Here is a 15727-nt window from a genome sequence, read left to right as displayed (position 1 = left end):
ACGACAATATCAGAAGAGACCTTCACCTCACTACTTATAACACTGCAGATGACATCTTCCATGTTCTAGAAAACTGCTATGGAAATCAAATGTGCATTGCTATTGAAATAGTGGAAGACTTACAGAAAATGCCAGCTGTCAGAAATCATCAGTCACGGAAAATAGTGGAATTAATTCAAGCTGTGGAGAAGGCACTTCAAGACTTGAGTAACCTTGGAGACACAGCTGCTGGTGACAAAATCAATTGAAAGTAAACTTCCAGAAACACTCAAAAAGGAATGGCTGGTCTATGTCGCTGACAAGAGAAATGCTGTGGCACCAGCTAATCGGTTTGACAGTCTCTTGGAATTTTCAAAGGGCAACACAGCATATATGAGCAGCTCAAGCAACTGAGGGATGAAGAACCAAGTAGAAGAGAAACCAGGGCTGAGCCAAGACGTGCCAGAACCAAGTCTACCAAGTCAGGTGATGACCATGCAGGGTGTGTAGTCTGCGGTGATGGAAAGCACAAAAGAAAGCTCTACTTTTGCAAACAGTTTCGAGTGCTAAAGCTATCAGAGAAAAAGGCTGCAGTAAGAAAGTTGGGGGCATGCAAGAGGTGTCTTGAGGTTCATGATGACAGTTCATACTGCAAACCCGCCTATCTGTGTAAAAACCAAGACTCAAGGATGAGCATACTCCTAAGCATCATTACTATCTGTGCCCCAATGCTGAAATAAAGCAGTGCAGGTCAGAAAAAGAGCAGATTTGATCCAGAGGAAGATAAAGGCAGGAAGAAATGTACAGAGGATCAAGAGGAGTTCTTCAGCAAACTTTCACCAGAACTGGCCAAACAATGACGCGATGTATTTTCAAACATTGCATCCAGAGCCTTCAGCACCGTGAAAGATAAACCGGGCCTTCTGATGGAAAGTGGATTGCAAGAGCTGCCAGTGATTATGATGCTTCTTGAGGTCACAGCTAATGCTGGGCAAAAAATTGGGATGTTAATTGACTTGGCTTCAGGCACTAATTATATAACCCACAAGGCTACAAGCAGACTGAACCTCAGAAGCAAGGAAATCGCTCTCGAGTTGGGGGGATGAAGGTTCAGGTGGAGACAAAGTGGTACCTTCTAAAAATCAGAGTAATCACTCCCAAGGGCACTCTCAAATAATACCAATTGGTTTGTTATGGACTGGACAGCATTGCAAATATCCACAAATATGTGACACTGAAGCAACTGCAGAAATTCTTCCCAGACACACCGCTTGATGAACTTGTGAGACCCAGAGAAATAAATTTACTCATAAACCATAGAAAGGTCAGCTAGCACCTCAGAGAACCAGAGCTGTTGGAGACCTCGTGCTGTGGGACGGACCACTGGGGAAGACAGTCGGAGGAGCACATCCTGATCTCTTTGAGGAGCTGTCTGTGTCGGCCCACATGTCCAAGACACATTTTGCGAGGTCAATGACAGCGGCTGCTGTAAAGTACAAGCAGCTCACCAGCAGAGTCCCAGAGCAACTTCCACCAAACAAACAGGGTGGCATCAAGCTCCAGGTAGTTCAAGCACCAACTGGGACTTCCTAGTGGTGGAATTGGGATAGTATTGGCACAACATGTGAGCCAAAATGCGGGGGTTGCCACTGCAAAAACTGCCAGCCAGGCGGCAAAGGAATGACTCTTGCTGAGGAGAGGGAACTTGAAGTTGTAAGAAGAGGCCTCACCTATGTCACAGGTGTCCGTCATAGCAAGGAACCACATTGTCACGCCAGATATCCTTGGTCAGAAGATCTAGCTTCCTTGCCAATCAATAACAGTCGAAGCTACATTTCTCAGGACGGAAAAGCAACTAGCCAAAGAACGCGAGTGGAAAGCTGCCTACACTGCTCAAGTGCATGACATGGTTGATCGAAGGGCTGCAGTGAAATTGTCCAAAGACACGGTCATCAACTGGAATGGGCCAATCTGGTACGTGAGTCACCTTATTGCTCCGAACCCACACTCTGTCACGACCCCAGTGAGACTTGTGTGGAACAGCAGGCGCTTCTGGAAAATGGCGCAAGGTTTAAGAAGAGCTCGGGAACCTTTGGGAAGGCACGCCCGGTTTGAAAATATAACGGTCCTATGAGGGAGCGGAGAGGTGCAGGTTGGAATCCGTCTACAAAGTCCGGAGAGGTAGCCAGTTTTTCACCTAATGTCTAGTGCCTAATGACTAGTGACTAAAGTCTAATGGCTAATGGCTGATGAAACTAATGAAACTATCAAGCTGCCTCACTTGCGAAAAATAAAAGGAGGAAAAAGGAAAAGTTGTTTGGTCATTGAGTGGAATCCAGTTAAAAAACCTTCGGGAAGACACATTCAATCCCTTTCAAGTGGGGAAGCTGAACATGTTCAAAGAACAAAAAGAAATCCAACTTGACAGTGGTGATGGGTGCTAATCATGTGAACTGATTAGCCCAGGTTGGTGTTCAACAAATTCAGGGTTGTTGAAGCAGCACTGAATCAGAAAAGTGGAAAGCATTACATTGTAGGTGATTGTAGAGACTTTGGAGTGACAGAAGCCAATTATGCAACAGCCATAATTACACCAGTCTCTGTGCAGATTCCAATTCCACAAGAGCTGACAAAGTGTTGTACAAAAGCATTCTCTTGCTTAGATACAGGTGAATAGCACATGCCAACTTAAATCAAAGACCTGATGTTACCTGCACCTCCAATTCCAGCCATTAACATGTAATCCATAATTAACCCACAATACTTTAAACAGCTTCAGTAAAACAACACAGCATCTTCATTCCAGGTGCAGATTTATTATAATCTTTAAAAAAAAACACTAGTGGTCATTGAGTAAGCAAATACTTAACACAACTTCATATTTAACCATTTTAATCCATGACAAAAACAAAACTGAAGGCCAGATAAAAATTGGTTTTCTATTTATATAATTTAAAATAAAGGATTATAAAAAGTGACAAGAAACATTCCAAAATAAACAAAAACAAGGAAATATACCTTTTACTCAAGATTTATTTGAGCAATAGCCATGGAGAAACAAGCAAACAATCTAAAAGATTGTACAGCAAAGGAATCCTGGCACTGTAAAGATGTTACAGAGAGATAAAATGTTGCTTATACACACTGATCACTCACTCTTGACCACTCAATAATCTCAATTGGAAATACATTGGAAATGCTAGCAATTAAAACATTCAACTGCAGCCAAACACACAATATTTACAAAACATCCAGTCGTGGTTACTTTCTTCATGTCTCATTATACGTCCTCTAGTCTAGTCTGTAGTTCAACAGCAAACCAGTAATACAATACACATTACTACCTACAGTATACTGTTGTATTTTAAGCATGACAAAAAAGCACAAATGATTGGTAATTGCATGCAAATCATTAAAGAACTGTCAAAAAACTGACAATTATGAAAAGCAGAATTTCAAGAGTCCAGAGATAAGAACTATTGAAATAGAGTTTGCTTACTGGAAACCATGAAGGCACTTGGAGAATACCGGACCAGATTTTTTTTTGACGAGGACAGTTTGGTTTTATTCAAAGGCTTATGCCATCACTGAGTGTTGTCATTCACAGCATACAAGGAGCTAAATGTTCTATCAATATTAAACATAATTCTAATAGAATATAAGATCTTAAAAGAAAATAGTTTACATCAAATATTAGACAAGTGTTTTAAGCAACATAAATTTTAAAAGCAGCAATGCATAGCCTTTTTCTCAAATATTCCATACCTGTGGACACAGCATCTATGTATATCTTTTAATACACTACCACCGTAAAATTCTGACAAATAAGTAGAAATCCTTCAACTGCCATCATTAACAGGGATATTTGAGTAAAATATCTGGGGATGGAATTGAATATTTTGCACAGTAGGCCATTTATGGTAAAAAATAAATCTGAAGACATTTGTCTTGCTATAATCATCTGGCAGTCTTATAGGTCTTCATTCAAGCAACATTTGCTTTGGAAACTCTCTCTCCACACTATCAGAAAGATCAGAACATCATTCACAGTTCTTTTTCAAATATATTCATGTTTAGCTATTTTTAAAGATCTGAAGTTCTCAAAACTGAACAAGCATTTTCATAAAAGAATATTTGGCAACTTTATTTTTTTAAACTCCAGCAAAAGTAAACCCATAAGCTATCATTTCAAATTAAATGCGATTAAAGGTCTTTCCTCTCGTTTCTGCCAAGGGCTCTTTTTATCCTCATCTTGGTCTGTGCTGTCATTATCGTCATTCTCATTGATTTGATCATTGTCATTAATACGATCATTTTCAATATTTATCATCTGATCATCAGTATGTTTTGGAGTAGACGGAAGACATGCTTCAATTTCTTCAATTCTCTGGATGTTTTCATTCTGTAGACATTTTGTTGTGCTGCTCTGTCCTTCTTCAGCAGACCCTTCCAATGGCTTCATTGAAGCATCCTCTGGACTGCAAACTGCAGTACCACTTTCACTGCCACTCTGCTCCATGTCATCCACGTACACCAGTCTTGTGTATGTCACGCTGCCAGAAAGATTCCGTTCCCGTGCCTCTTTCCCCTTTCGAATGGGCTTTGATTCATTCATATCCACACCGGAATCTAAGCTGGCATCGTTGCTCCCATTCTTCCCAGCTTTCTGCAAGTCAATATATGAATGTCTAACCTGGGCATTGGCACGGCCATCTAGGGACACAAACCAAGCTCTGGGGTGAGGGAGAGGCTTTCCTCCGGCAAGTTCCAACAGTGCTTTTTCAGTGAAGAGTTGCACTTCACCATTCATTTGAGCCATTGCAGCTTCAGTGAGCGTCGCTGGGATAGATACAGATTCGGACATGGCACTGGACTGTGGGCTCCAGTCTTCCCCTTCTGCTTCCTGAAGCTGCTGCTGTGTTAGAGCTTGTGGTGCCACTTGCTGTTGCTGCTGAGAATGTGGATGTAACTGTTGGTGAGAAAGTGAAAGATCTGCCTGAAGCCTCTCCAACTCTACCTGTTGTTCTGTTGGGGCAGTCATGGGCTGGCCTGTGGATGCATATTCCATAGGCAATTTCATATAATGGGCAGGTATGACTAATGTAGGGAGCACTTTTCTGTAAACATTGTCATTCACCTCATCTGCTGAACTGCAACAAAGCAGTTGACCTGGCTGGGGGAAAGCAGTTGGTCTTTCAAGGTGGTCAACGGACCGAGACATCATGTAATCAGTTGCTTTTCTGTCAGTGTTTTGTGCTTTGTCAGGAACATATGATAGTTGATAATCTGGGGCTCGGATGCTACTTTTACTGTCAGTGGTAAACAGGCTCATTGAAGCTTGAACTTCTTTATCCCTTTTATCCAACAGTGGCTGGGAAGCGACAGAGTTGTAGCTCTTCCGATATTCTTCTCTCACAGGAGATTCAAGATCTTCAGAAATATCAATTGATCTAGCCATTTTGAGGCGATAACTTCTAGGAGATCTACAATAGTTGTCCTTTAATGCGTCCCTCAAAGTTGGATCTCGATGTGAAATTAATTCTTCTCTTGAACTGAATTCTCGTGAAGTACTATACAAGGGCTTAAGCATTGGTGTATGAACATCAGCCTCTCCATTGGATACAAGTTCCATGTGAACAGCACTAATTAAATTGAGGGGAGACATAGAAGTTGCCTGGTCCTTCTTTGAACTGTCCAGTGCAGAGGACAGCTGAATTTTTCTGTGGTGTAGACGAGGCTTTAGGCATTTTCTCCTGCAAGATAAATGGGTAGGATGAGAAGAGGAGAAAAAATATTTCAGTGTGTTTTGGAAAGGTCTTCACATAATTAAAAAGATCAAATGGACACACAAAAAAAAAAGCAAGTCAAGCATTTACAAGAAAAAGTTACATGACAATCTAAAAATCAATTGACTTGTGTACAGAAAAATATAAGCTTAAGATATACCTTGCAAGCACAAATCTAATAGCAGGGAAGAGGAAGATTGGAATTATCTATTGACCAAATTTATCGCAAAAATCAATTGTTGGAACAGGTATTGTATAAAAATTCTATAAATTTGGAAAGAATTTTCTAAAGGAAAATCTCCAAGACTGTTAAGTGTTCCCAACAGCTTCTTATTAAATTGTTCACATCAATTTTTGTTTACCACAATGAATAAACACGTACTTTTTAAATATACAAAATGGTATATTACCCTTTTTTCTTCGCACTGTATTTTAATCTCCCAATCCAAACAATTTCGCAGCTAACAGATGTTTCCCTGAGAGCATGGCTGAAATTGGGCATTCATTGAATGAAGAATCACAGTATGGAGCAATTTCCTACCACACTGTGGTACAACATATTGAACAAAATGCATTAATATAATTGAAAATTACTGCAGTGGAACAAATAGCCTTTCAAGCACCTTATGGTTTTAATAAATATTTTAAGGATTGCACAAGAAATAGCACATCTCAAATTATGATTAAAACATTTTAAAAAATCAGTTTCATACTTTGGAAGTGGACTATGCTGTATTTTAAAGTGCTCAGCTTCACTTTGTTTTCCCTTTTTGGATTTACCTGCAATAATAGATGAGTAAGCAAAGCAAAACAAGCAAAATGATGGTCATCCCTCCGAGAATGGCCAACAGGAAGACAGTATGGTAGACAGTGATGTCGCGGGCTCCAAAACCACCCAGATTACCTAAAACAAATACATTGTATTATATAAAAATAGTTTCTTCTTTCTGGTAGAGGGCCAATGTATAGAATTTTATTAAAATCAAAATAATTAAGAGAGAGTTAGTTGCAATGCATTTGTACTTGGAAATTGGGCCCATTGCACTTTGATTTAACACTTAAGTTGTGCAAAATTTTGTGTTTTGTGCTAAGTGCCCACTGTTTTTCAATGTTAGGACATACATAGCAGGCACTTAGCACACCAAAAAGGGTGAAATCCTGACTCTGGGTATACTTGTCCTAAGACTGAACGGTAATGCATAAATTTATTATCCATGTCACTGTTTTAGTATACCACTTTCAACTCCCAAACACCTGTAGCAATCCTCAAATGTGATCATAATCATAATAATATTTATTTACCAGGGCTTTGAGGAGACATGGCTGCAATCCAGTAACCCAACTGTGGAGCGAAATACGTCCAAGTGAAATAATCCCCTTCCTTTTGTACAATGCCCAATCCACTATGCAGCCAAGCACCTGAAAAAGACACGAAATAAATTTTGACTCAAATCATTATTGGATATTTGAAGTGGTTTTACCTCAAAGTCAGCTGAAAAATGGATATTTTTGTGCAGAAAAACACCCAATTTTCTTCACTAATTTAGATCAATAAATGTAATAAAAATCGCTATTAGCTTACAATAATCTGTCTTGGCATATTTCTTCTGATCTACTATGTGTATTGATTAATCATGTATATCATTGTATATTCCTGTATTCACCTGATTTAAAGGCAGTGGGCTCAAAGCATCCCATTCTCCACTGATATGCTTGAATGGTGACTCACTGAGGAGGCCACACCTATTGAACCTAATTGATCACTTTGACATTTGGTAAAGCTACATCCTGGCTTTGGCAACCAAGATCCTGGGTTATTTAGTAGTTCTTACAGTTCCTTGAAAAAGCATTCATCCCCCATTACTATTTTCACATTTTACTGTCTCATTTTTAAAATTTAAAATACACTGAGCTAATCTACAAAAGATTGGACACGATGTCAAATCAAAAAAAAAATTCAAAACCTGTCAGCAACTTACTAAAAATTAACAACCAAAACCGTGAAGCTGAAAAAGTATTCATCCCCTTTGTAATTACTACGCTAACTTTCCTCAGGTGCAATACTGGGTGTTAGCTTACCAACTCACCTAATTTGCAGATGGACAATATTGGAGGATCACCTGAATAAATACACCCTCTCTCAATAAGGTCCAACAGTATGGTAGATCTTCAACAGGCCACACCAAAATGAAGACAAAAGAACATTGAAGGCAAGTCAAGGAAATGATAATGGAGAATTACAAATCTGGGGAAGGGTACAAGACCATCTCAAAGGGACTGAACATACCTCGGAGCTCGGTGTAATCCATCGTGAAAAAGTGGAATAAAAAATGAAACCGCGGCCACACTGCCTAGGTCAGGCTAGCCCTCCAAACTTGGTCACTAAAGAAGAATGGCGTTTGTAAGAGAGGCTACTGTAATGCCAACAATCACTCTAAGTGAGCTGTAGAAGTCAGTAGCTATAACTGGAGATAAAGTTCATGGCTCCAGAATCTCTAAAGCCTTGCACAAAAGGGGAAGAGTGGCAAGGAAGAAGCCCCGGCTAAAAAAAAAAAGCATATCCTTGCTGTAAACACTTTGCAAAGTGACACTTGGAAGATACTGTAAAGATGTGAAACAAGATTTAGTGATTGGATGAGACTAAAGTGGAGCTCTTGGCCTCAACGCTAAGCAGAAATCTTATATTCCTATTGTAAAGTATGGTGGAGGTAGCATCATACTATGGGGATGCTTTGCTGCAGCAGGGATTGGAAATCTGGTCAGGATTGATGGGAAGATGAAGGCTGCTAAATATAGAGCGATCCTGGATATAGAGCAAACCTGCCTCTGTCCGAAAGCTTGAACTGAGGAGGAATTTCATCTTTCAGCAGGACAATGACACAAAGCACATTGCCAGAGCAACCATGGAGTGGCTTCGAATGAAGAACACTGATGTCGTCCTTGAGTAGCCCATTTAGAGTCCTAACCTTAATCCCACTGAACACCCCTGGCAAGGCTGCTGTTCACCACCGCTCCCCAACTAACCTGGCACAGCTTCAGCAATTTTGCAGGAGGAAATGGGTAAAGTTTGCTCCATGACATTGTGCAAAACTAATAGAGACTTATGCAAAAAGACTACTGACTATAATAGCTACGAGAGGAGGCTCAACCAAGTACTGAGTAAAGAGGGATGAATACTTTTCCATTTTTGAATTTTTAGTTTTTCATGCTTTACAGTTTTCTGTATTTTTTGGGCTCTACTGTGGAAAAAAAAGGACATTGAGATTCACAAATAAAAATTCTCAGTTAAATTGACCAAATTAAATTGACCAAAATCCCTGGTTGTAATACTCACTTATGTGAACAAAGGGTTGGGAGCTGAATACCATTACAAGGCAACGTCTATTATTCATTGAAGCAAATAATTAAAACAGAAGTATTAAAAAATGAAAATGATGTTTAGTCATCTAAAAATAATTCAACGTAATTAAAAACATTAACTAAATCAAAATCATTAAAACTTTTCATTCACTTGCACGATGACCCACAGTTCTGCAATCAACGTTGAAATGGGATTGAAGAGTGGCTTCATCAGTAGAATTCCAGGAATCCCAGCCAAACTGGATTCTGTTGCTAGACTCGTCAAATGTCCTATATCCATCAGAAAGGCTGGGATAATGTCTGCTGATGCATGCACAAAAGTCCCACAGCTGAAATAGCTGAACAGTGGCACTTTTGTTTGGAACTGCCAGCACTAACTTGAGAAACCCAGCCCATTAAGTGATGAACAAAAAAAAGGACAAATCATCATTTTTTTTTAAAAAGGTGAAGTGAATTTAAATTGCTTTGTGTTGACAACCAATTATGTGCATCTATTATTCATGTATAATTCACTGAAACATCTATACAGAGCATAAATATGCAGGGTAAAATATGCATGGTATAAAGCATTAGATCAGAAAAGTTGTGAGACCCATGGCAATGCCAGATTCTTTTCATTAATTTGGTCCACCACCAAATGTTAGGTACAATCATTTCATCATCATTCAAAATCACTCTGCTTATACCCTTCATGATTTCAAATGGACACAACAGACCTCTAACACTTTTCTCCACGGGGAAACATTCCAGCTTCTTCAGTCCTGAAATTTTAGTTAATTTCTTATACCTTCTGCAAAGCCTCTGCATTTTGCCCAAGTTGAAATGCCCAGAACTAGTACAGTAGACCAGTTGTAGCCCAACCAGTGTTATTCCAAGGTTCAGCATGTCTTCTTTACTCTTGTTCTCTACCCTTCTACTTGCAAAGGCCAGGACACCATAGGCTTTTTAAAAAACTATTTTGTCAATTGTCCTGCGAATTGCAAAGAACCATGTTCATGCACCTCTAGATCTCAGCATTTCTTTATCCTTTTAAGAACGATGCCCTCTAATTTCTTCCTCCTCATTCTTCCTATAAAAATGTAACATGCCCCATTTCACCTGCTTGTCCTTGGACTCAATTACAATCCTTCTCATAATTCACTTAACAAGTCTACAGGTTTTGGGTCATCCATAAAATTAGAAACTGACCCAAAACCACCAGCCCATTAATAGACATTTAGAAAAGGAGTGGCCAGAGTGTGAGCCCTGGGTAATTCGACCTTACACTTCTCCTCAGTCTGAAAGACAGCCTTTCACTATTGTTTCCTTCCCTGTTTAGTCAAAGTACCTACTGATATAAAATCTTCCAACAGACTCACTCAATCAATGAAACCACAGTTCAGGCACTAAAGCAAAGTTAACTATCAGCAGTTTTAGTACAATGCATTTATAAAAAAAGAAAATGTTTCCAATAATTTGTCTTTTATATTGTAATGCAATACATTAAGATGAGACAAATGAAACAGTTTAGATGTGAATATTTGTAATTCAAGTGGGACATCTAATGATTTAATGACTACCCATTGTGACCTATTTACTTTTCAGTTAAGTTTGTTGCTATGATTGTTCTTACTAAAGAAACCCACATGAATTAATTTTATTAATAGTTATAACAAACATCTTTACATCAGCAGAGTTACAGATCTTCACCATCTTTTTGATAGGACAAATAATTAACCACTTATCAATTACCTTGTATCTACATGGCATGGCTATTAATCTGTGTGCCAAGGGAAATCCATCCTTCCTGTCTGCCACTTCTACTCATCACAATAAATTGCTCTGCATCCTCCTTTGTTCGAAACCACCCCAGCCTTGTTGGTTTCTCCTCATAAGTTGGAACTTGAATTTATGGCAATATTGTCATAAATCTCTTCTTCACCTTCTTTACTGTTAATACTTCCTTCCTCTTGTGAGGTGATCAGATTTATACACAACACTCACTTAGCAATAATAGAACATAGAATAGTACAGCACAGTACAGGCCCTTCGGCCCACAATGTTGTGCCGACTCTCAAAACCTACCTCCCATATGAGCCCCCACCTTAAATTCCTCCATATACCTGTCTAGTAGTCTCTTAAACTTCACTAGTGTATCTGCCTCCACCACTGACTCAGGCAGTGCATTCCACACACCAACCACTCTCTGAGTAAAAAAACCTTCCTCTAATATCCCCCTTGAACTTCCCACCCCTTACCTTAAAGCCATGTCCTCTTGTATTGAGCAGTGGTGCCCTGGGGAAGAGGTGCTGGCTATCCACTCTATCGATTCCTCTTATTATCTTATACATCTCTATCATGTCTCCTCTCATCCTCCTTCTCGCCAAAGAGTAAAGCCCTAGCTCCCTTAATCTCTGATCATAATGCATACTTTCTAAACCAGGCAGCATCCTGGTAAATCTCCTCTGTACCCTTTCCAATGCTTCCACATCCTTCCTATAAGTGAGATGACCAGAACTGGACACAGTACTCCAAGTGCGGCCTAACCAGAGTTTTATAGAGCTGCATCATTATATCCTGACTCTTAAACTCTATCCCTTGACTTATGAAACCTAACACACCATAAGCTTTCTTAACTACCTTATCCACCTGTGAGGCAACTTTCAGGGATCTGTGGACATGTACCCCGAGATCCCTCTGCTCCTCCACACTACCAAGTATCCTGCCATTTACTTTGTACTCTGCCTTGGAGTTTGTCCTTCCAAAGTGTACCACCTCACACTTCTCTGGGTTGAACTCCATCTGCCACCTCTCAGCCCACTCCTGCATCCTATCAATGTCTCTCTGCAATCTTTGACAATCCTCTACACTATCTACACCACCAACCTTTGTGTCATCTGCAAACTTGCCAACCCACCCTTCTACCCCCACATCCCGGTCGTTAATAAAAATCATGAAAAAGTAGAGGTCCCAGAACAGATCCTTGTGGGACACCACTAGTCACAATCCTCCAATCCAAATGTACTCCCTCCACCACGGCCCTCTGCCTTCTGCAGGCAAGCCAATTCTGAAACCACCTGGCCAAACTTCCCTGGATCCCATGCCTTCTGACTTTCTGAATAAGCCTACCGTGTGGAACCTTGACAAATGCCTTACTAAAATCCATATAGATGGCATCCACTGCACTACCCTCATCTATATGCCTGGTCACCTCCTCAAAGAACTCTATCAGGCTTGTTAGACACGATCTGCCCTTCACAAAGCCATGCTGACTGTCCCTGATCAGACCATGATTCTCTAAATGCCTATAGATCCTATCTCTGAGAATCTTTTCCAACAACTTTCCCACCACAGACGTAAGGCTCACTGGTCTATAATTACCTGGACTATCCCTACTACCTTTTTTGAACAAAGGGACAACATTCGCCTCCCTCCAATCCTCCGGTACCATTCCCGTGGACAACGAGGACATAAGGATCCTAGCCAGAGGCTCAGCAATCTCTTCTCTCGCCTCGTGGAGCAGCCTGGGGAATATTCCGTCAGGCCCCGGGGACTTAACTGTCCTAATGTATTTTAACAACTCCAACACCTCCTCTCCTTTAACAGCAACATGCTCCAGAACATCAACCTCACTCATATTGTCCTCACCATCATCAAGTTCCCTTTCATTGATGAATACCGAAGAGAAGTATTCATTGAGGACCTCGCTCACTTCCACAGCCTCCAGGCACATCTTCCCACCTTTATCTCTAATCAGTCCTACCTTCACTCCTGTCATCCTTTTTATCTTCACATAATTGAAGAATGCCTTGGGGTTTTCCTTTACCCTACTCGCCAAGGCCTTCTCATGCCCCCTTCTTGCTCTTCTCAGCCCCTTCTTAAGCTCCTTTCTTGCTTCCCTATATTCCTCAATAGGCCCATCTGATCCTTGCTTCCTAAACCTCATGTATGCTGCCTTCTTCCACCTGACTAGATTTTCCACCTCACTTGTCACCCATGGTTCCTTCACCCTACCATTCTTTATCTTCCTCACTGGGACAAATTTATCCCTAACATTCCACAAGAGATCTCTAAACATCGACCACATGTCCACAGTACATTTCCCTGCAAAAACATCATCCCAATTCACACCCACAAGTTCTAGCATTATAGCCTCATAATTTGCCTTTCCCCAATTAAAAATTTTCCTGTGTTCTCTGATTCTATCCTTTTCCATGATAATGCTAAAGGCCAGGGAGCGGTGGTCACTGTCCCCCAGATGCTCACCCACTGAGAGATCTGTGACCTGACCCAGTTCATTACCTAGTGCTAGATCTAGTATGGCATTCCCCCGGTCGGCCTGTCCACATACTATGACAGGAATCCATCCTGGACACACTTAACAAACTCTGCCCCATCTAAACCCTTGGAACTAATCAGGTGCCAATCAATATTAGGGAAGTTAAAGTCACCCATGATAACAACCCTGTTATTTTTGCACCTTTCCAAAATCTGCCTCCCAATCTGCTCCTCTGTATCTCTGCTGCTACCAGGGGGCCTATAGAATACCCCCAATAGAGTAACTGCTCCCTTCCTGTTCCTGACTTCCACCCATATTGACTCAAAAGAGGATCCTGCTACATTACCCACCTTTTCTGTAGCTGTAATAGTATCCCTGACCAGTAATGCCACCCCTCCTCCCCTTTTTCCACCCTCCCTATCCCTTTTAAAGCACTGAAATCCAGGAATATTGAGAATCCATTCCTGCCCTGGCACCAGCTAAGTCTCTGTAATGGCCACTACATCATAATTCCATGTATGTATCCAAGCTCTCAGTTCATCACCTTTGTTCCTGATGCTTCTTGCATTGAGGTACACACATTTCAGCCCTTCTACCTTACTGTCTTTACACCGTTTATTCTGCTTCTCTTTCCTCAAAGCCTCTCTATATGTTAGATCTGGCTTTACTCAATGCACTTCTTTCACTGCTCTATCGCTCTGGGTCCCATCCCCCTTGCAAATTAGTTTAAACCCTCCCGAACCACACTAGCAAACCTACCTGCAAGGATATTGCTCCCCCTCGAGTTCAGGTGCAACCCATCCAATCTGTACGGGTCCCACCTTCCCCAGAAGAGATCCCAATGATCTAAAAATCTAAAACCCTGCTTCCTGCACCAACTCCTCAGCCACGCATTCAACTGCCATCTCCTCCAATTCTTACCATCACTGTCACGTAGCACTGGCAGCAATCCTGAGAACGCCACCCTTGAGGTCCTGTTCTTCAGCCTTCTGCCTAGTTCCTGAAACTCACACTTCAGGACCTCATCCTTCTTCCTGCCTATGTCGTTGGTCCCAACATGTATCACGACTTCTGGTTGCTTTCCCTCTCGTACCAGGATGTCGTACACCCAGTCAGAGACATCCCGAACCCTGGCACCCGGGAGGCAACAAACCATAATCTGATATTGCTCCTGTTATCTCCTTTCTGCCACCTAACCAATCACGAGCATCTTATAGCTGCCCAAAGATTTCTTTCTCACTATCAACTGCTCTGTCAATTTAGCCATTACTAACCATCTTAATCCTGGCCACTCCAGACAAACCCAGATTGTCGACACCTGTACTGCAAGAAAGGAGGAGCCCTGCCTTCCTGACACCAACATTCAACTTCAACCATTTCTTGGAAATCATTAATTAGCATGTGAAAATAAATGCTATTACATTTCCTTTGATTTGTATCAGCTGATGTCATGTTATGAAAATTTCAAAATAATAAATGTTCATAGTTTCATTACACTGTTTCTTAGTCATGTGAAGGAGCCTTCATTATTCAGACAGAAGAAACTAAATTTCAAACTCTGGCTTACAAACAAAGGGAATTCTTAAGAAACTCCATGACAATGGGAAACAGCAATGATGCATTTTGAACAGAAGTAAACTATATTATGATAATAAAAAATAGTTAATATTTAAATTTACAGACCAATTCCATTAAGTTCCATAAATTAAGTTGTAAATCACTGAGGACATCAAATAAAATCTGCTGAAACTTCTGCTGCATAGAGACTAAGGGGGAATGTGTGAACATTGCAGAATAACCAAAAAAAAATGGAGCTCCTTACAAAATGTCCCATTTAAAAAGAGATTACACTTTTACTGTCCCTCAACTAAGATCAATTGACAGGTTGACAGGTATATACAACAATTAGTATGAGCTGAATCGTGACTATGAATTCTTGTACAAACAGATCAGTATCAACAGATGTTAAAAATAAAAGAGTATACTTTTGAATGTTCCATTAATTGTATGTAACCTAAATATTTAAACCATTGTATCTTCCAACTGCATCCTGGAAAAGGAATAAAATTCAGCTGTTTTTGTGGCATTGTCAAATTTAGCTACAAATATTCCTGATTGGTGGACATCCTGATTTATTTATTATATACTATTTCAGAATATGTAGAAACTTGCATCCACAATCAAATAAAAATAATGTAGTAACTTTAGGAAGACAAGGTTAATGAGAGCTATGAACAGTTTCACCTTGCGCTATCAAGTCCTTTTGTTTCTATGAAGGATTATATAATCAAATTTCTCCTGTTCTTCAAGGCACATACCTACAACTTGGTAAGCGGGTTTATTT

At 40.4% G+C, this 15727-nt stretch overlaps 1 protein-coding gene across 1 annotated transcript in view; it reads right to left on the bottom strand.

Moving 5' to 3' along the window:
• Positions 1-2862: 2862 nt before the first annotated feature.
• The window catches only part of fam171a1 (family with sequence similarity 171 member A1), a 173718-nt gene continuing 160853 nt past the window's right edge, over positions 2863-15727 (bottom strand). Inside the window, exons 6-8 of the mRNA XM_072253740.1 lie at positions 7068-7184; positions 6546-6669; positions 2863-5732 (exon numbers count right to left, since the gene is read on the bottom strand). Of these exons, the coding sequence (XP_072109841.1) occupies positions 4163-5732; positions 6546-6669; positions 7068-7184 (1811 nt within the window). The 3' untranslated portion in view covers positions 2863-4162. The remainder of the gene's footprint in view (positions 5733-6545; positions 6670-7067; positions 7185-15727) is intronic.

Source organism: Mobula birostris, chromosome 3 (genome assembly GCF_030028105.1).
Source record: "Mobula birostris isolate sMobBir1 chromosome 3, sMobBir1.hap1, whole genome shotgun sequence".
In the NCBI taxonomy this organism is placed as follows: domain Eukaryota; kingdom Metazoa; phylum Chordata; class Chondrichthyes; order Myliobatiformes; family Myliobatidae; genus Mobula; species Mobula birostris.
The sequence above is the reverse complement of the archived record's forward strand: the minus strand, read 5'-3'. Positions and strand labels throughout refer to the sequence as shown.